Genomic DNA, 20,856 nt, shown 5'->3' on the forward strand with positions numbered 1-20,856 from the left:
TATAACAGAAAATAAAGACTATATTTTGTTATAAAAGTAGTTTATTTAATTGCTATGAAACTACTATATTTCAAATCATGAGCAAACAGTATAGAGCATCTAAGTGGGCTGCCTCTGGTCCTAGCTCATAGTCTTCGCTCCTCATTGTTCTGTCCTGCACTGATTCTGAATTATTATTCTGACATATTAACCCACAGACCGTTTTTTAATTACTATACTCGCATATGAACTGCCATAAAATCAGTTGTTCCTGAATTATTGTGCTAATACATTAACCGACAGATGATCAGACAAACATATTCCAAAAAATGATTTTTTTTTTTTTTTTTTTTTTTTTTTTGGAATCAGAAAGTATATTTGAGAAAACTTTTGATACTTCATCAAAACCGTTCATTTTGGCGATGGCAATATCTGTGTTAAAAAAAAAACTAAAAAACATCTCTAGAAAACATAATTTTGAGTATCTTTAGAATCGTTTGTAGTTCGGGATGCCAACTGAGGAACGTATGGATTACTTAAGACGTAAGTTAAATCATGTTTGATTAAACATTATTTAGGGTATACTCGAATATTGAGGGGAGATTTCTGAATTTTTGATTGCACTATTAGTTAGAAAACTTTTTATAGTAGCTGATAAAAGTTTCCTTTTTGCATAAACTTAGATTTTGTGTTGTTTGCTGCCCAATAAAACTATGAACTTGACCTATTTCTTATAATAATACTTATCACTATACAAAAGCCGACATCATGTTATCCAATATACTACCATTAAAACATTTTGTAAATCAAATCGGATTAATCGAAATAACATTGGCACCAATTTACTCGAATAATCCTCGATTTACTCCATGTTACATTTTCTAAAATGCCGACATAACAAAATTAATTTGCAACTTCTCATCTCAAAAGGTGGGGATGAAACCCGCGACATACTGAAGATTCCGCCAACCGTGAAAACATTCCTTCCTTTTGGAGAAAAAATCTGTGTCAACCCATTTAACAAGCGATGAGCAGAGTTGGGAATTAGAAAAACCTCGAATAAAAAGAGACAGTGGCGTTTTTAGAGGCCAAGAGACGGTTGAGTTGGAAGAAGAAGAAGGGATCGGTGGCATTTAAAGACTGGCAAAAATGCCATTCACTCCGCATAACTGGGTTACTTGGATCAAGTGCGCTGGATCAACCGCGCAGTGTGACGATTGAGGAGATAAAAGAGGGGAGATTAAATTGCTTGATGATAGGCATCTAGTGTGAAAGGATTATTAGCGTTGTTTTGGATTCTAATTATAGATGGTGGTGGTGGTGTAAGAGGAGAATTGTGTTAAGAAAGGAATACTGGAAATGTAAGCAGGCATGGTGAACTATGTCGTAAAAAAAAACGAGCAATTTAGGTTTGTTAAGCAATAAAAAAAAAGTGTTAAGATGTTTAGATCCAGTGGGATTAAGGTTTTTAAAAAGCATACAAATCTCCAAATGAGCACGAAAGCACCATACATGTGTATCTGTAATATATGTTCAACGACTTGTCAATTTTTTTAAAGAAAATAAAGATTGATAATAACATCGTTTTGTTAATTTAAAATTTAATTCCGACTGTTTTGCTTATGAATGATTGAATGCTATTCCGTCCGACTGCACCAAGTTGGTGCCATCCAAGAGCAAATGCCGATGATGGAACATTAGTGCCACGAGAATTTTTATTTATTTTATTTTATTTTAATTATTTACTATTAATTATTATTTATAATATAAAAATTATTATTATTTTAAATAATTACTTATTTATTTTATAAAAATGAAAATTATAATCTCTCGAAAACCTCGAAAAACCGCCAACGGCAAAAATCCTACCGTCGCCAAATAAAAGAATTCCTATACGAACGGCAAGATGTTAATATTATTTAGAAACATGTTTGCATGGCATTTGAGATTCGCTGTAAAAAATGAGTATTGACAATGTGGCTGGTCTAACGAGTTAGTTTTTCTTAGTAGGGAGAATTCTATTCTTCCCTTTTTTCGTATGCATCTATGATGCGGTCCTCTTTTGTTTACAGCTTCTCTAACTAGTGTGAATTCTATTCCTCATTTTTCTCTTATACACCCATCCATTATCTTTTGTGTAAAGTCGAAATTACATTTGGATTTATTCTTATTGCCGAATGATTTTAAAATTAAATCCAAATCAATAGCCTTGGTGTAAAAGAGACATATTAAAAGGCGTAGATCTAAATTGTAGTGTTTTTCAGTTTATTTACACGCGAACACGCAGACCAAAGTTCAGTCAACCCTTTTGAGGATTCGATCCAACATTTAGCACAATTCTTTCAACTTAGTACAGAAAAGTTAAAATCCAAATTTCAGTTATTTGATTCATTGATTTACCTTGTTCACATAGATGGAGAGACAGACATGCTTAACGAGTTTGAACAAAAATAATTTGATCAAACACATTAGAATGATGCAATTGAGATACATTTAGCATGATAAATTACAATAGATATACAATTTGAGTTTAAAATTCAAAAATAAATTTTGTTTGTCTATCTACTTCTTTTCAATCACAGAATTCATCTACTGTCAAACGTAATTTCAAAAATATTTTTTCCTTTCAAGCTCAGAGGGGTTTTAAGGTTTCATCAAAATCCAGGCAAAATGACTTGGAGATTTTTTCGAATTTCATAAGCTTTCTTTCTGCTTGCTTCGCATACAATAACAGAAAAATGAATAATTTTATATTGTTTAAATGTTTAAAAGAATGAAATTTATAATATATAATAGATAAGCATATGGGGCTAGATGGAAAAATGTTTCGAATAATTATATTCGAATTGTTTCAGCTTATAAATGTACTGTTAGAAAAGTTTTGAAATCTAAATTTTTATGCAGCCTTAAAACTTATATTTAATGAAATATTCTAAGCATTATAACACTTCAAAGAAATAAAATTTACTTCTCCATCTAAAACTGACTAAAACTTTGAATATCATTGCATGAAATAAATATCATTTAGACAATATCATCTATTTCCTCAGGATCATGCAATTAAAGCACTCCATTTCCTCGAGGCGGCCATTAATTTGGTATAAAATAATAAAATCCAAAATTTTATACAACTCTATCAATTTTCGAAAACTTTAATAAGAATTTCATTTTTTATTGTTAAATTTAATGTTAGTCTGTTTTTCATATTCTGCCAAGAAATAGCCATGACGCTTAAGACTGTATGATTCTTTATCGATTTTAAAGAACATTTTCCTGTCGCAAATTTGCTATTTTAAAGTAACCTGTACATTTAAGTTTAATTATCACATGGCCGACCATATAGTTTGCTTCCAATCTTCAGAAAATTGTAATTTTCTTTCCGATTTACTTCGAAAAATTATGTCAGCTTAAAAAAAGCAACCAGAAGTAGACAGATTAATCTAATTTTTAAAAAATTCACTGACTTCTAAAAAAAAAAAAAAAATCACTCTTTCCCCCCCCCCTTTTTCTTCGTTCCGATATTTTGTAACAAAAATAAAATAATTGCATGATGAATATTTTTAAACCGTAATTTTTTTGCCTAGTTTTTATAATGACTAGATAAATCTTAACTGCAAGCTGGTCCCAATTTCATTACCAACATATGATCCATTTATATTCCATTCTTTCTATTCCCTTTATTTCACTTTTTATTACTGCTTTTCATACAAGAAGTATGCAAAGAGAAAATATTATAATCCTCAAAAATTTCAACCCGAATTTTTTAAGGCTCTTTATCTTTTAAGCCTATTTGAATCTAAAAAAGAATTAATTTTATTTTCAAGGATTTAGTGCTGTCGAAGAGAAAAAAACAACAATAATTAAAACATTTCACTTCGAGGAAAGAAAGGAGCTTTTGAAAATGCAATAACTATCACCAAGGAACATCTCATGGTGCCATCTATTGTCAATTATAGTTTTTAATTCGATAATCTAATTGATTCGGATTATCAGTATATATAGTATATATTGACTTCTCCAATATTTTATTGACTTCTCCAACTCTACAGGCATATATATTGACTTCTCCAACTCTACAGGCATCAAGTTGTTCTCTGTTTAAGTTTAATATGACTGTGCATTAATGAAGAAAATTATTTGTTTTATTAAAAATCATAGTAAAAATTGAAAACAGCTGTTGTAGAAGCTCGTGACATTAAAAATAATGCAATAAAGAAACTCAGCCACACTATGAATGCCAAAAGAAAAAAAAATTCTTAATCTAAGAAAAAAGATATAAATATAAATTGTTTAGATAAGTCCATGACTCCGCCAAACTGTCTGATTTTTAAGCCGCGTTATTTTAAATGTTTTAGTGAAGTTATGTTTGTTATATGAATCTTTCTAAAAGTGACAACCTCATAACATCATAGCGCTATTTAAAAAGTATAAATCCAATTCATCTATCTTCTAAGTTTCATGATATGGTAACTTTACTTTTTTATTCCTCTCCTAAACTGCATACAAATTAAGCAAAATTCTTTTTTCTCAACTTTCAACAATATTGGAAAATTACCCGATTCAGTATTAGAAGAAACAATGAAAACTGCTGCAATTTTAGGAGAAAAATATAGTCTATTATCAGAAATTAAGCAACAAAAAATATATATTTTTAAAATTGAAAAAATTAGGAAATGTTCGCACGACAATTACATTTTGCATTAATCCCTAAAATAATTTTCTTTTAAAAAATTTGAAACAGTGTAAACTTTTTTTATGTGTCATAATATTTTCTGATATTATCACGAGAAAGCTCCAAAATTCAGTTTAATATTTAATCCATTAAAAATTTAATTAGAATTTCAAAAAAAAAAATTGCTCTAAGAGGTTTTATTATGAATAGAGTTAAGGGAGAAAGGTAGAGAGGTATTGTACATTAACATAAGCATGCTTCTAACTTATTTTTTTTTATAATTTTGTTTCTGATTAACAGTAATGAATTATTAGAAACTTAAATTATGAAAAATAGAAGAAAACATTTTATGCCTACACTATGAAGTACAGTACACTCCCGATTATCCGCGGAATTGGGTGGCGCGGCCGCCGCGGATAACAAAAATCGCGGATAATCCGGAAAAAGCTAAAAAACCATTCCAACTTTGAAAAATCGTTTTATGTACAATAAAACATAAAATAAACAGCAGGAAATGTTTAACTAACGCTTAATATTTTAGTATATCACTCAAAACTAACCTAAAATGCATTTTGTTAATGAAAACAGAAATGTGCTTTGTACTTACGAGAGGCGTCAAGGATGCACAGAAAATATGTACTGTTTTAATAATGTAATGTATTATGTAATTACAAAATTATAACTGTAAAACTACACCTTATTGAAGAAATCAGTCATTTGTGTTTGCTTCTTGCTTTAGAAGCATTTTCTCTTTGAATGGAAGCAAAAAAAAAAAAAAAAAAAAAAAAAAACTTATTGCGGCAGGCGCGGATAACCCGCCCGCGGATAATCAGGAGTCTACTGTACATTGAAGGCATAATTTTTTAAAAACACATTTGAGTATATCATGCTGGAAATAAATTTTTATGTATATATTAATTCGATATTTGTTCACATTATTAATTAATCCATAAAAAGTAAAATTTAATCCAGCTAATAAATGTAAATTTTAATACTTATATATGCATGTATATATTATAAATTCAATAAATAGGATTGATTAAGCCTTCAAATGCTTTCGGCAAAGTAAATATTAGACTGTTTCCCCCCTTTAAATTTTCAAAACCTAATAACTTTTTATTTGTTTTAATTTAATCTTTTTTATTTGTTTTAATTTAATCTTCAGTAAATTGTAATTTTCTTTCCGATTTACTTCGCAAAATTATGTAGACTTAAGAAAAGCAACCAGAAGTAGACAGATTAATCTAATTTTTAAAAAATTCAATGATTTTTTCCCCCTCTTCCTTCGTTCCGATATTTTGTAACAAAAATAAAATAATTGCGTGATGAATATTTTTAAACAGTAATTTAAAGCTAAAGAAGAAGTATCTTTGGCCCCAAGTTTTAATTCCAAGGCTCTATCACCGCTTTGCTTATTAACACTTGTCTTATCAAAAGTGGAGAAACTTTTGAGATAACTCCTCTTATCAGAGAATTTTTCAATGATGCAAACCTTCGGAACCCTTTTCTGCTCTTTTTAAAAAAAAATCAGATAAACTTCACCTCCTTATATATACTTATAGTTTCTATCAAGCGCAAAGAGTGAAACTAAGGACCCAAAGGGAGACTAGCATCTGAAAAGGACTGATTACTTGGGTAAGTTCTTTCAGCGTGTATATATATTCATATAATTAAAATATATTCTGATTTAAAATGGATATAAACTTTCTCATTCAAAATATTCTAAAATTGATACATTCTTCATTGAAAATTAAATTTAAATTAAGGTGTACGTACACACTAGAAGATTTTTTTTTTAATTTTAACTTTATAAATCCAGTTTTTTTACAGTAGGTCATTAATATATGTTTAGACTCGTTTCAGTGAGAAAAAACCATATTACACTTATTATTAATTAATTAAATGATATTTAATGAGCTAATTAGCATATTTTTTGAAACATGATATCTTAAATTCTAATTTGTAAGACACACACAATTCTAGTTGGAAATGATGCCTAATATTAATCCTAATATTGTCTGCCTCAATCAGGTTATAAAAATATATAGTTTTTTTAACAATTTTTTCATCAACAATGCATAGAAAAAGCCAGATTTTTTCTGTCATTTTAACTTTTAAATAGCTATTAAAAATTTATTTATATAAATATAACTCTGATTGAGGCACAAAACATCCACTATTTCATACAGATTATTTTGATCTGTAAATAATTGTATTTGGTTCATTTCTTGTTGATTTATGATTGTTTGAATGAAGCTACATAATGGGAAAATATCATTCTTCATAAAATGAGTTTAAAAAACCGTAACTAGAGTTTTTAATGAAAGCACCTCAATAAAAACAATTATAACTCGAGAAATATTTCGAATATTGACAACATCTTGGTATCGTTTGAAAGCTAAAGGATCAGAGAACATTATTAAGCAATAAAAAAAATGTTCGATATTTTGAACGATTTTCGAAGTTTCAAGTGCGTACATACACCTTAAACAAGATTCATGCATTTGGAGTTTATACGTACATTTAAATGTTATTTGTTGGATGCTTTTTCCTAATCTAAAAAGAGGAGGGTCTTGACTTCCTTTTAATAAGTAAAGAAATAAGTAAAGACTTAATTTTTCATTCCATTTCAGTTTTAATATTAATCCATGTGGAAAACAATGATTCATCTGTAGGAATGGCTGGCTTATAAATACATCATTGTTCGGAGTCACAAATCCAACGCAAGTCTCGCTAAAGCGTCAGAAACATTTACGGCACAAAAAAGTCGAAAACGCTTTCACATTCTTTTTAAATAGTCAAATCGCAATGACACGTTTTGAAATAATGATATTATCCGAATTCCACTATAATTTTAATTTAATAAAAAAGTGCTTTTGTGCTTTGCACTTTTTTTTATCTTCTCGTATATGCAGTATACAGAGAAAGTCACAAAATTTGAACTTGAAGAAATTTGGACGAATAATCCTGAATTCGAAAAACCAATTTTTGGCATTGTAACTGCTTGTCTGAGAATATGTTCACTCAAAAACGCTTTAAATGAGACGGATTACATAGTTTTCACAACAAAGTTACAGATTTCAAATCCGCACAGAGGGAGTCTGTCTGTCCGACTGTTCGAATATAAAATAACACGATAACTACGAAACGGAGCGAGCTAGATAAATAAAATTCGATACACATATTTAACATCTATAGTGTAAAACATTTACCAAATTTTGAGTCAAATTCAACAAGTGGTTAAACGGGCTGTCGGTATGTATTTTCAGAAACATGTCAATTCGGTAACTTAAAAACGCAATGACTTAAATATATCAAATTTAGTTTGGTAATTTATGCAATAGATATAACAATAAATTTTGTTTCAATCGATCGGTAAAAACATCTGAAACACAAATTTAATTTTTGATATAATCATACGATGGATTAAGTAAAAATGCTTCATTCATGTCAAAAATTGATATTTCGTAATTTTTGTACGCCAGTGCCATGCAAAGCGTTTTCTGGTATAACACTTTAATTAGAGAGTATGAGAGAAAGTTTTGAAAAGACTATTCCAGCTGGTTTTAATCTTAATCTTTCTTTAAGAGCAGACTAAAATATCTTACGTTTTCTTTTATATACTCTTCTTATTTCTTTTATACATATAATTGGTTTTTAAGGATTCATGCTTATTATCATTTGATGTTAAGTTACATCATATTTAATGCGACTTAGTTTTGATGCCTTTCTTAGCAAAATATTTTTAGGCATCAAATTTCGCTAGACGGATACTATTTTAGAAGCTTCACATCATTCTGTTCATTGTGTTACGCATTTCCTAATTTTCTATCTACAGCTTCAGTGGCCCCCAAAGATATCCCTTGACTTAAGAATTTTAATGAAATACTATTCTATCCGTTATTAAAATTAATATTTCAATTTAAGGATTTTTTAATAATATCTATAAAACTTTTTCCTTTACAAAATTTCATTAAATATTTTAAGAGTTTTCATCAAGAATTTTGAAAAATTCTTATCAAAAAGAAATAAAAGAGCTATCTTCATACACTTTTTAAAAAATCTATACATATTTATAAGTCATGTGATATTTAGATCAGTAAGTACTTAGTAGAATATTCTGTAATATCCATAATAGCTTTTAAATTATTGTTTAAAGAGCCCATTAGCGTTTTTAAAATTTATTTTTCATCAATGTTTCGCCACTCTTTTATCATCACAATTTTTAGTCCGATATTCGTATTAATGTTGGGTCTTCCAATTCTTTCACGCAGTTCTCTCTAAATATGTACTGTTGAATTTAAATCCGATGAATTAAAGTACTATTCCAAGATTTTGTGGGCAATTACAGACTGCAGATAGAAATATTGAGAGTAGTATAATTAAAATCGTTATCCTAATTTTAAAAAACACCGAAAAAACGAAAACATTGCTTGCTTTTTAGGGAGAGAAAATGGTTATTTAAATCAAAATTTACTGCAAATAATCTTTAATATTCAATGAATATATTGAGAATAAATTCCTTCACCAAAAATGCAATTTCTTTGCCAATAACTGAAATTAATAAAAGTTGTATACTTTTTGCTCCTTCGTCTGTCAAAGGTTTGTCGGCCAATAGGAAGCAGCAGGTAAATTTGTAAATTACTTGTTTTTAGTTTCCATTGGACATTATTATTAATTTATATTAGTTTATCCATGCAACTTTTCAATGGGTTCTCTATAAATCGCCTTTAACTAAATTTTAGAACAAAGTATATATATGTCCTATTATGAACTTTTATTTAAAACGGCATCCTGTATAGCCAGACAAGTAATGTGCACTTAACATAGTAAAGTGACTATGCTAAATTTATTAAAATAAGTTACAGCTGTTTTAACGGTGAAATAAAGAAATTACAAAAATAACTAAAAAAATAAAGGTAATCGGTCAAAAAGTCCAATAGAAAAATGTACACTACACCATAATAAAAACACAGGAAAAAGTTTCATGGAATGATCTGTAAAAAATTGGCGAAGATATTTGAGATTAAAATTATGAACTTTCCTTGAAACGAAAAAGGAATCCTCTAAAATTGAAAAATATCTTCAGATTATCCCCCTCCCGAAATGCGTTTTCATATTTTTATTATTTTTGTTTATTTTCTTCGTTGCTTAAATTTTTCTTCGCTGTTGCCAAACTCGCAAAAACTTTTTTCAATTATAGACAACCCTTTTCCAAAACACGGAAAGTTCATAATTTTAATCGAAAATATCTTCATCTATTTTAAGACTATGTCATTTTTTTCCTGCGTTTTTATTATGGTATTACATACTTTTTTCTTATAGACCTTTTCAACCAATCTCCTTTATTGACTTTACTATACATATATATATATATATATATATATATATATATTAATAGAGAGAGAGTATTATTAAATGCATAAATTTATTTCTTAATTCTCAAAAATGGACTTTTTAAAAGTGCAGATGTATTTCTAATAAAGATGTCAGAAATCAGAATTAATTTAAATGGAACTGCTAAAATACTATCTGTCCGCCATGAGAACTCTTGTGGACAGATTGTATTAAAAGATATTAAAGTTTACTTCAATATCACTAGACATTCATTGTCCTAGCCTTGAGGAAGAAACGCAACAACAAATATTAGAAAATAAACTTTTTCTCACGACATATCATTTCAGATAGTAGAATGGAAAATTACCTTTCCTTTTCAATGAATTTTACTTGTCATTAGCAATCTAGAAATAAAAGAAAACTTTGCAACTGTAAGCACTATTTTACATGCTTGCGATTTTGCAACCTCACCTTCTTTAAATTGAAAGGACATTTTAAAAAATATCAATATTTAAAAAAATAAGAAAAAAATTAATAAATAAAAAATACATTTAATGTTAATTGTATTTCATTATTTATAATTTAAAAGAAAGTTAAGTGAATACAGAGGCGTGTACAATTGCAGCAAAAGCGAAAAGATGAATGATCCACAGATTTTTTTCTCCAGCCTGAAATTGGAGGAAGATTTAAAATAAACTTCAGGTTTCCGGTGGATTCCTCCAATTCAAAATGGATCTTTCTTTTAATCTGCCATTTTCTTCTGCTTTTTAAAAAACTAACTTCTATTTCCCCTTCTATACAGTTTTCCCCCTTCTATACAGCTTCAGTTGTTGTCTTTTTCACACCCTTATGAAAAAACAAAAGGCAGAAAGAAATTTTAGGTGCAAAATATTTTATTTCAAGGTCATCGATGCATTTTTTAAGATGAGAATTTCCTTTTAATATTATGCCTCTGAAAGGGTTAAAATAATAAATGGAACATGGGGAAGTAAGCAAGCAAAGAATAAAACCAAATAATTTTTTAAATGTCTCCAAAATGCATAAATTTAAAAAAAAGTGGCAGGCAATAATTTTAATTCATCTGGATATTTTTCGCCGTAAGAATAATTATGCAATGATCTTTATTCCGGCTTTTTTTTTTTTTTTTTTTTTTGCATTTTCATTTTTTGTTAAAAAATTTAAATAAAATAAAGTCGATTCCTTTTGAAAAATATGAAAAAGATCACTTGGAGATTATATAAAAAATATTGGATCTTATATTTGTATAGGTTATAACTCGTTTTCTTCTCATTTTAAAAGGTACAAAAAATTTTTGGGTGCTGCTTCAAATTAATTTAGGAAAGGGAAGTAGTATTTAAAAACATAAGTACTTTAGAAGTTTACATTGCTTTTAAGTAGTATTTAAAAGTTAAATACTGCTTGATTCTGAAATTAAATCTTAATTGTAAGCCCAATAAAATTTCAAAAAAAAATTATTAAAAGCATAATTCATATTTAAATTTATGCAGAACGAAAAAATAAGTCAAATCTTCATATTTGGATGACCTTTTCTAGGATTTTAGAATTTCATTTTTCTGTACATATTGCTCAAACACATCTTAAAATTAAGAATCAAAATGATGTATACTTACCTTCGACTTCAAAAAAAAAGAAATTAAACATATAATTTTGCTTGTTAATGCCAATAAGGCTATTGATCATGATGGGTCTTTTTCTTAAGTTCTTTTTCTTTTATGAAAGTCTTTTTTCTTAAAACCTGAATGATTCCCTGGCAGATTAAATGAATGCCTTAATAAGAACATTTTACCAGATATTTATAAGAACATTTTACCAGATATTTGGAAAACGGCTCGAGTGCGCTTAACCCTCCGTCTTTTTATCCCGTTTGGTCCACGTGCTGGATGTCAGCCTATTTTTTTCCTGCATCCAGCTATTTTTGTGCGCTAATGCATTTATCTTTTATTATCACAAATTTTAATTATATTGATTTTGATTGTATTTAATTTTGATTGTATTAAATAGCATACGATAACAGTTATCTTTGCTTTAAAAGCATTTGAACTTAATAGCAAACGTTGCATCTAAATAATGATTTTAAATTAATAGGCAACCAGAAGATGATTACCAAAGGTAGGCAAGAACTTATAGACAAATATATGTACATATCCTACATGGGAGAAAATTTTCCCACACAGTAGAGAATCATACTTGAGAAGAAAACAAAGTTCCAGTCAAAGCAGTTCGGTTTGGATAAATGAAAGGCACTTTTCTGGCATTAAACTAATTTCATTGAAAGATCAGAAGAGGAAAAATAAATTACCTTAGCTATTTCATTTAATATGCCAATTGCATTCAGTAGTATCAAGATTATATTTCATTTATTCAAGGCAAGATATTTCATTTATTTCAAGATATTTCACATGTTTCATTTTCTTCAAGGCAAGATATTATTAATTCCCTTGGAAAAAAATGAAATCTCATTGTCACCTGCTTAGACACAAGTATTAACACGTTTTGTGGCAACACAAGTTTATTATATTTTATGGATTAATTTATCGATAACTATTACATACATATAATTAAATTCCAATTTAAATTTAAACTCATTTCTCGGAGTCCCCATTGGAACTCCCACCAGAACATACTTTTACCGGTATCAGCCACACCTTCTCGCGCAACTGTTTCTCTTTCTTCACTTCCTCTCCTTTTACCATGGGTCTGAAATAGCTTCGTGACACTCATAATATCTAATCTATATCATTAAAGACTTTTTTTTACCGAATAAAGAAATAGTTGATATTGTAAATTATATTGATTTTAACTACTGCAAAAGTCTAAGTGCGACATCATCATGTTTGCTGATGATTTCCTTTTATTGGCTTTGGAAAAAGTTTCGTATATATTTACGGAAAAACTTAGGAACTCAATTTTTAAAAAAAATAGAAGATTGCTCTATGAAATATTATTTTAAAATTAAATCCAAATAAATTAATTTATTATGTTTCGTTTCATAAAAAAAAAATTTATATTCTTCCTATATGAAGATCAGAGGTAAAAACATTAAATATTCTACAATGTTAAAATATTTTGGGATTACGCTTTATGATAGAACGATGTGGATTTACCGCCTGGTAACTTCAAGGCAAAATTATTCAATATTTGAGAACAATATGGGATGTTAAATCTGATATATACTAAGAGAAATCTGCAAAAATGTGCCAAAACAGATAATGATATATCGTGCTGAAATTTGGTTTAATCGGAACCAAATAAAGACTGAATCAAACACAAAGAAGAGCTCTTTAAAAAGCTACAATCATATATAGAATAGTCGAAGTATCACGGACATGGACACTTGTCCACCAACTGATATCTCATAAAAGAAAAAAGAAGAAAATTTAATCTTTTTTTTATTTTTTATTTTCAGAGTTCCAATTAAAAAAGACGATAGAAAAACAGGCTATAATAATTAATTTTCTTCTAGGAATACTGACTTAACATCTTAGAAAAACAATCACCATTTCTTGGATAATTATTTACGACAAAACTAAAATGAACTCTATTGAAGGTTCAAAATTACTTATTCAAGCTGCTTGAGCTGCTACATGTCTTAAAGAAAACTATGAAATATTTTGGAAGGTGATTTTAAGACTCAAAAATGAAAAGACATTGAGTAAAGCAGAGAGCGCCTTATTTGGCACTGGCGTACAATAGTTATGGAATATTAATCTTTGGCATGAATTTAGCATTTTTATTGAATCTTTCGAGTGATCCTTGGCGATTAAAACCTAGCATGCTGTTAATGGTGTCTGAAAATCCAATCTTTGTTTTAGGACGCGTTTTTACCAACCAATTGAAACGAAAATTTGACACAGAATTACAGTTATAATCATAAAATCACACGCCAAACTTTATATATTTAAATCATTGCGTTATGACATGTTTCTGAAAGTACAGACCGACAGACTGTCAACTCCTTGTTAGATTAGGCTAAAAAAATGTGACAGGTGTGGGCAACATATACGTTAAATATCCCGAATTTTATCCTTCGTGTTATATTCGAACTGCCTTACGGACAGAATTCCTCAGAATAGAGTTTGCTCAAAATTTGGAGAAAAATCTACAAAGTACTGTGGTGAAAGCTTATAAGCTAGCTAACAGCTACGGGACACGAGTCATTACTTTTGTCTTGTGGTCTTGTTACTCGGCTGCGAACTCCAAGGTCCCAGGTTCTATTCCAGCCAATGCTCACCGCCACATATTAAACAAGGAGGAGTAAAACTAAATAGACAGTTTTAGCATGTAAAGAGTAGATGTGTGTCAAAGTTTGCGTTAAAATGTCGACCGTTTGTTGTTCTGTTTTGTATTTACTGATATGTAGAAGTGTAACTCAATACAACGAAATTTGGTACGTGATTTTGTAATTAAAATTGCAGCTGTGTGTCAAATTTTGGGTTGAATCGGATCAGAAGAGGAATATTCCATACTCAATTTTCTTAAATACATATATTGCGAAGCACAAGATCTTCATTAAGGGACTCCGTAAATAAAAATCTGAGTACTTGTGATGTTCACGGTTATCACAATTTTTATGAAAGGGAAGGGTAATAATACTCTGTTTAGAGAGTAAGAAAGCAATTTTCAAGATCACTTTCAGTGAACTTATCATCACGTTCATAAACATACCATAGAGAAAGCTGCATGCAGTCAAACCCATGACAGATTATTTTCAGAATTTAGCAGTGATTTGCGATTCTAGTGATAAAACCACATTGAATTTCATTTATGAAGTTTTCTGAGTTTTTATGGGATCAGTTCTAAACATGGTGGTTTCGGGTTCAAGATGTTATGTAACTTGAAAATTCATCAATATCTCAAAGCCGCTTTTTTTTTATCTGAATGCTTTATCGCACGTATAAAATATTTACATTGCATGTACGCGGAAGTAAAAATTATTTCCATATTAAACGTTTCTGAAAGAATGAATGTATCCATCCTGAAAGATAAGCAACATTTTCTTCTACTTATTATCGTTCTTGATACTATCTATCAAGAGTTTCACTCAAATGTTCTTCAAAATAAAAATTAAAAATAAATAAAGCTGTTTTGTTTACTTATCCACGAAGATCCGATAAGTAGCATTCGAGATCACTGTCCACAAATAATCTTATCATGTATTTGTTTATACTTGAAACTGTCTACTGGATTCTTAGTTTCCAGTCAACTCTTTTCAATGATTCTCCATCCCCTCAAATGATAAATGCAGTGGAATTTGGCTTAATTCAAATATGTTATGATAAAACTAAATATTTGACTTCGACCTTGAAATTCGAACTAAGTTGAAAAAAATAAAGGAAAGGAATGGACATTTGAACTAAGGAAAAGGGTATTTTTTAAGAGGGAAAATAGAACTAAATAGTTATTTTAAAGATTTAACAGTTTTAAATGTGTTTCTATACTATAATAAAAATGAATGCGTGTGAGAGTGTGTTCGTGCTCCACACCTAGCAACTATGGAACAAATATACTTTGAAAGGTGGGTAATATGCACATTGGAATAATCTTTATGAAATTTTAATTTGAATTTTAACTAATTAAATGTTAAACTGAATTTTGGCATTTTTTTTTTTTTTTCGATAACCTCCTCAAATATTGCATAAATAATGTCAAGTCATTTTAAAATCTAACAAATCATCTTTTTAATGATATCGATTTAATAGTCATACAAAATTTTCCTGAATGTTCAAAATGACGAGAAACAAATGCCGAATGACGAGAATTTGGAATGACGAGAAACAAAATTTTCCTGAATGCAATTATTTAAAAATATTTTTTGCTTGATTTTCTAACAAAACTCAAACCGTTTCAAATATTTTATCAAATATTTATGCACGTAATTTTCTACTATTGTTGAACGATAAAGAAAAAAAATTCTTTTTAATATCTGTGTAGTTTACGAAACGAATAAAAAAATAAAGTTATCGTATCACAAAAATTCGAAAATAATTTAATCGGATATTTATGTTTTTAATAATGCTATGATGTCTTGAGATTGTTCTCCATTAGAAAGATCCATGTACAAAATAGATATAATTTAAGTAAAACAATTAAAATAACATGGTATTAATGTCAAAGAATTTTGTGGAATCATGGAGCTAATCATGTATTTATTAGACGGCATTTATTTAATTGTTGTGTATTAATAACAATAATTTTATTATACTTTGCTTGTGGAGATGGTATTGATTCTCACTCACTTCCACCTCTGCAAAAATTTTCTAATTTTATATATCTGCATTTTGTCGATGTACAATACACTATTTTTAATATTTTATATGATATTTAGGTTACATTACATACGAGTGACTTATTTAAGTAATAGTGAATTTTAAAAAAAATGATTATGATATCCCATAATATTTATAATAATTAATTAATCATAAATTTCAGGCTAAATAGTAGAAAATGATTAGAATAAAAAACAATTATTTAATGCACTATGAAAATGTCTAAAATTGATTTTAATAAATTAATTAATATTTTAGCATTTGGTGAAATTAATAACTTCTCAGACTTGCAATTGTTTTTACTTTTCCAACAGAAAGCAGACGAAGATGTCAGAAACTCAAGAAGATGCAAGAATCCAGTACGTGAGAGGATTTCCCTTCTGCAAGGCTCCTTTCTACACGAAAGAGAACCTGGAAGGCACTCTTGACTATGTGCCTCACGATGGTGACATCGTCATTGTCTCCTACCCTAAGACGGGAACCACGTGGCTGGAGTACATAGTCCTACAAATTCTGAGCAAAGCGGAGATGTTCCCCGACTTCAACGACGCTCTCCTGAAATACGTTCCTTTCATGGAACTTGTGGGACCCAAGGTCATCGACAAGATGGAAAGTTACAGGGTGTATAGAACTCACCTGCCGTTCAGCAGAATGAATAAGAATCCAAAAGCTAAGTACTTGTATATCTACAGAAACCCCGAAGACCAGTTCATTAGTTACTTCAAATTCCTACAGAAAATTCGACCCGTCCACTTCGATTACAATGACTTCCTGGATGGATATTTGATCGGGAGGATCGAATACGCTCGTTATTTCGAACACATTCTGTCGTTCCTCGAGCACAAAAACGACGAGAATCTATTGTTAATTTCTTATGAGAAGCTATACACTGATAGAAGAAACATGATTTTGAAGATAGCAAAATTTCTTGGAGAGGAGTACTTCCAAAATTTATCGAATAATGAGAAGTTATTAGATAGAGTGATAGAACATACCAATTTCGATTACATGCAGAAAAACCTTCCATTCGAACATCCGTTTTATAAGAAAGAAGTGGCTGCATCTAAAAAATCAAACGACTCCTTTTTCAGGAAGGGGGTCATAGGCGACGGGAAAAATTCGTTGCCAGCTGAAGACGTAAAAAGGATTCGAGAATTAGCCCAGAAATTAATGAATGGGACTGAAGTTCTAAAGGAATGGTCCGCTTTATGGAACTGAGCTGTATGATAAGCCATTTAAATCGCAGACTCCAGACAATTATTCATTGCTTACTTATTTCTTGTTTCTCAAAATCTGCAACTTATTCTTTGTCTGAAAAACATATACAACATTAACAAAAAAAAGATGTTCAATGTGCAATGCTGACTGACAATCGTCTTAAAAAGGAGAAGCATTCCAAGAAACATTGTTCAATCATTGAAGATACACATTTATAGAATATCTAATCGTACTTATACAATTGGAAACCCGTAATAATTTTAAGAATTATTGAATTCCTTTTAAAAACTTTTTCCAGATTTTAACACTGAACGTTCAAAATAACTCCAATTCCAGACTGCTTCACAAAAGACCACTTACAGAGCAACAATTACTTATGAGGAACTGCAACATTTGAATTCTTTACCGCACTATTTGGTTAAATTTCTATAATTTAATCTTGTCTCCAATCGGACTTAATATTAATACATCGTTTGATCGAATGTTGCACCGCTTCCTGTTGCCATTAAATAACGATTATTATAAAATTCATGGAAGAAAAAGCTCTTCGATTAATATTTAAGAATTAAACCAAACTTTTATAATATATTATGATTATTTTATAATATATAATATATATAATATAACCTAAGTATTAAAATGAATCATTATACTTCTACATATATAATTATAATATTATTGCTTTTTTTGGTACAAAAGGTTTAAAGTGCTGTTTAGAGATTTTTTTCTAACTGTATAACTAAATTCAGATGCCTTTTATAAGATTGAAACTCTCGCATTTCCTGCAAAATGCTATATTTCAGAGGACTACGAGAATATGTAATCCTCCGAAAGGAGTGTTTGCATGTGTACAGTTTAATTGTATGAAGGTAAAATTATCTTAGAGGAATGTGCTGACATGATTACTATAAAATTATACCTTTTTAAACAGTGAACCTTAAATGGTAAAATAATTTGATCGCGAAAACTGTTACAGTGCTTTCTTCTTGAAGATTCTTCAACGTTTATGAGTAATAAATAAGAATATCAAGTCTTAAGAATATATTGAATCTTCTACAAAGAGTGCTTCTTCTATTAATTATAAAAATATCTGGAATCATATATTATGAGTATATATTCTATCAAGTCATAAGAATAACTTGATAAGAATATTACTTTGATATAAAAAATTTCAATAAAATTTTCTAAAATATTTTAACACATTTTTCTTTTAATTGTTTTTTTGTTTGTTTGTTCTTATACTTGATAGACCTGGCGTTGCTGGTTGTGCATAATGTTATAGATGTTATGTCACGTATATCTCGGTATATATAATCCTTTCATGTATAATATATATTCTTGTATAAAATATTATAATGCACAAAACCCATTTATCGTATGCAACATTTTTAATTAAAATCAGAATATCAACTGTACCAGACAGTGTTCTTTATTTCATAATAAATGTGAAAAAATCCAGTTAGCTGTTGAGAAAGAGAATTCAACCCAATTCAGAGGAGGTATTGATCGAAAATACTCAGAGGAGGTATGCATCGAAATACTCATACATAGCCATAATGGCATTTATAAGATTTACATTTCAATTTCGAAGATTTTTTTTTTTTTTTTTTGGCTGAAATGACGTCACAAAAATCTTTTTCGAGCAAAAAGGGATATGGTGCGAACAGAAATAAATAAATTAATTTATTTAGTCCTGATACAAATTTGAAGATTTTTTCGGCCTCTTTCCTTCTATACATCTAAGTCCCCACTAATATTGATTGAAATAAATTTTATTATTCCTCCGGAATGCGGTAACTGCACACACATCAGGACACCAAAATATATTTAGGACTTATTTTTTCGATTGAATAAAACTAAAATTTAACACAGAACTAAAACTGTAGTTAGAAAATTACATATGTAGTTTTCTAACTTTTTATGTCACTGCGTTTTTGAATTATCGCGTAATATGCCAATAAAAATGCGGGCCGATAAATAGTAAAAAATCCTTAGACTCATTTTATCTCAAATTTGATAAGTATCTACAATTTAGATGTTATCTCTACGTACCGAATTTTATACCTCTAGTTTCTTCGTTTTGTAATTATCATTTTAACTTAGATCTCGAAATATCGTATTAAATGGAAAGATATGATTCCTTTAAATGTATTTCTTACCAAATATGATTAAAAAAATCCAGAAATTTGTACTAAAGACCTTATATTATCTGCATAGTTCATTTTATCTGCGCAGTTCAAAAAGTTTTTAACCAATACATAATTCTAAAAATATTATTTTCGGACACAAGGTCAGAAACTCGGGGATTCATAAACTTCTGAAGTTCGAAATATTTTGACGATTTCGAAACTTTCACTTTGTGATACGAAGAAATAGAAAAGAAACCCCTTTGTAAATACAATAATACATAAACGCTACAAGGTCTTTAGAGCAAAAATATATATTTCCAGCAACTTTTAGGCACTTTTGTAAAGGAAACATGCCCGTGAACCTGTATATGAACCTTTATACGAGTACGATGACTCAAAAGACTCAAATGGATGGATTTCGGTTTGTGTTTTTATTACTTCAATTCTAGATTTGTATCAAATTTTGGTCCAAATCTGTTGAAGGGTTGATTGTTTACCAATCTTACGATCAATCTTATTATCTCATACATGCGTAATGCGATAACGCGCGATCGCAAAAAGTTAAATGAGTGGATTTTAATACATGATCTCTATTCTAGAAATTAAAGATATAAAATTCTATATTAGAAGTATAAAATTCTATATTAAAAGTATAAAATTCTATATTAAAAGTATAAAATTCTATATTAAAAGAATAAAATTCTTACTATAATGAAGTTGTATTCAACTATAATAAAGGTATAAAATTCTATATTAAAAGTATAAAATTCTTACTCTAATGAAGTTGTATTCAACTATAATAAAGGTATAAAATTATATACTAAAAGTTACAATTCTTACTATAATAAAGATATATTCAAATATAATAAAGGTATAAAATTCTTACTCTATCCATGGATTGGGGACATTGAATGTGTGCATATGCGCACGGTAACTCTAAAACAAATCAGGGTATGAATGGAGCTTGATGTATCGTCTTGATATCAAAACCGTAAATTTTGGGCCAAGACGGTGGGAAACGATCCAAAATGCACAGCCTTAAATCATAGCCTTTCATTCTATAAAGTTAAACACAAAATGTGTCAGATTGTGTTAGTAAATGAAAGAGCCAACGGGAGGAAACTCCAGCTTGTTTTGGGCAGTTAATGTATTTCAATTTTTGAAAAATATTTTTTGCAGCACTACAGGATTATGAGTTGATGAACTGACACTGGGAGAGACTTAATAGTCCATT

At 29.1% G+C, this 20,856-nt stretch overlaps 1 protein-coding gene across 4 annotated transcripts in view; it reads left to right on the forward strand.

Annotated features, from left to right (window-relative positions):
* Positions 1-20,856, forward strand: part of LOC129966748 (sulfotransferase 1B1-like) — a 55,390-nt gene that overhangs the window by 29,968 nt on the left and 4,566 nt on the right. Inside the window, exons 1-2 of one of the 4 annotated variants that reach the window (XM_056081301.1) lie at positions 6,173-6,286; positions 16,590-18,908. The exons of 1 other annotated variant lie outside the window; for it this stretch is intronic. In XM_056081301.1, coding sequence (XP_055937276.1) covers positions 16,603-17,493 — 891 coding nt within the window. In that variant the 5' untranslated portion in view covers positions 6,173-6,286; positions 16,590-16,602 and the 3' untranslated portion in view covers positions 17,494-18,908. Of the gene's footprint in view, positions 1-6,172; positions 6,287-16,589; positions 19,019-20,856 lie in introns of those variants that run through there. 2 more of the 4 variants (XM_056081302.1, XM_056081303.1) reach the window with 2 other exon arrangements.

Source organism: Argiope bruennichi, chromosome 4, assembly GCF_947563725.1.
Source record: "Argiope bruennichi chromosome 4, qqArgBrue1.1, whole genome shotgun sequence".
NCBI lineage: Eukaryota > Metazoa > Arthropoda > Arachnida > Araneae > Araneidae > Argiope > Argiope bruennichi.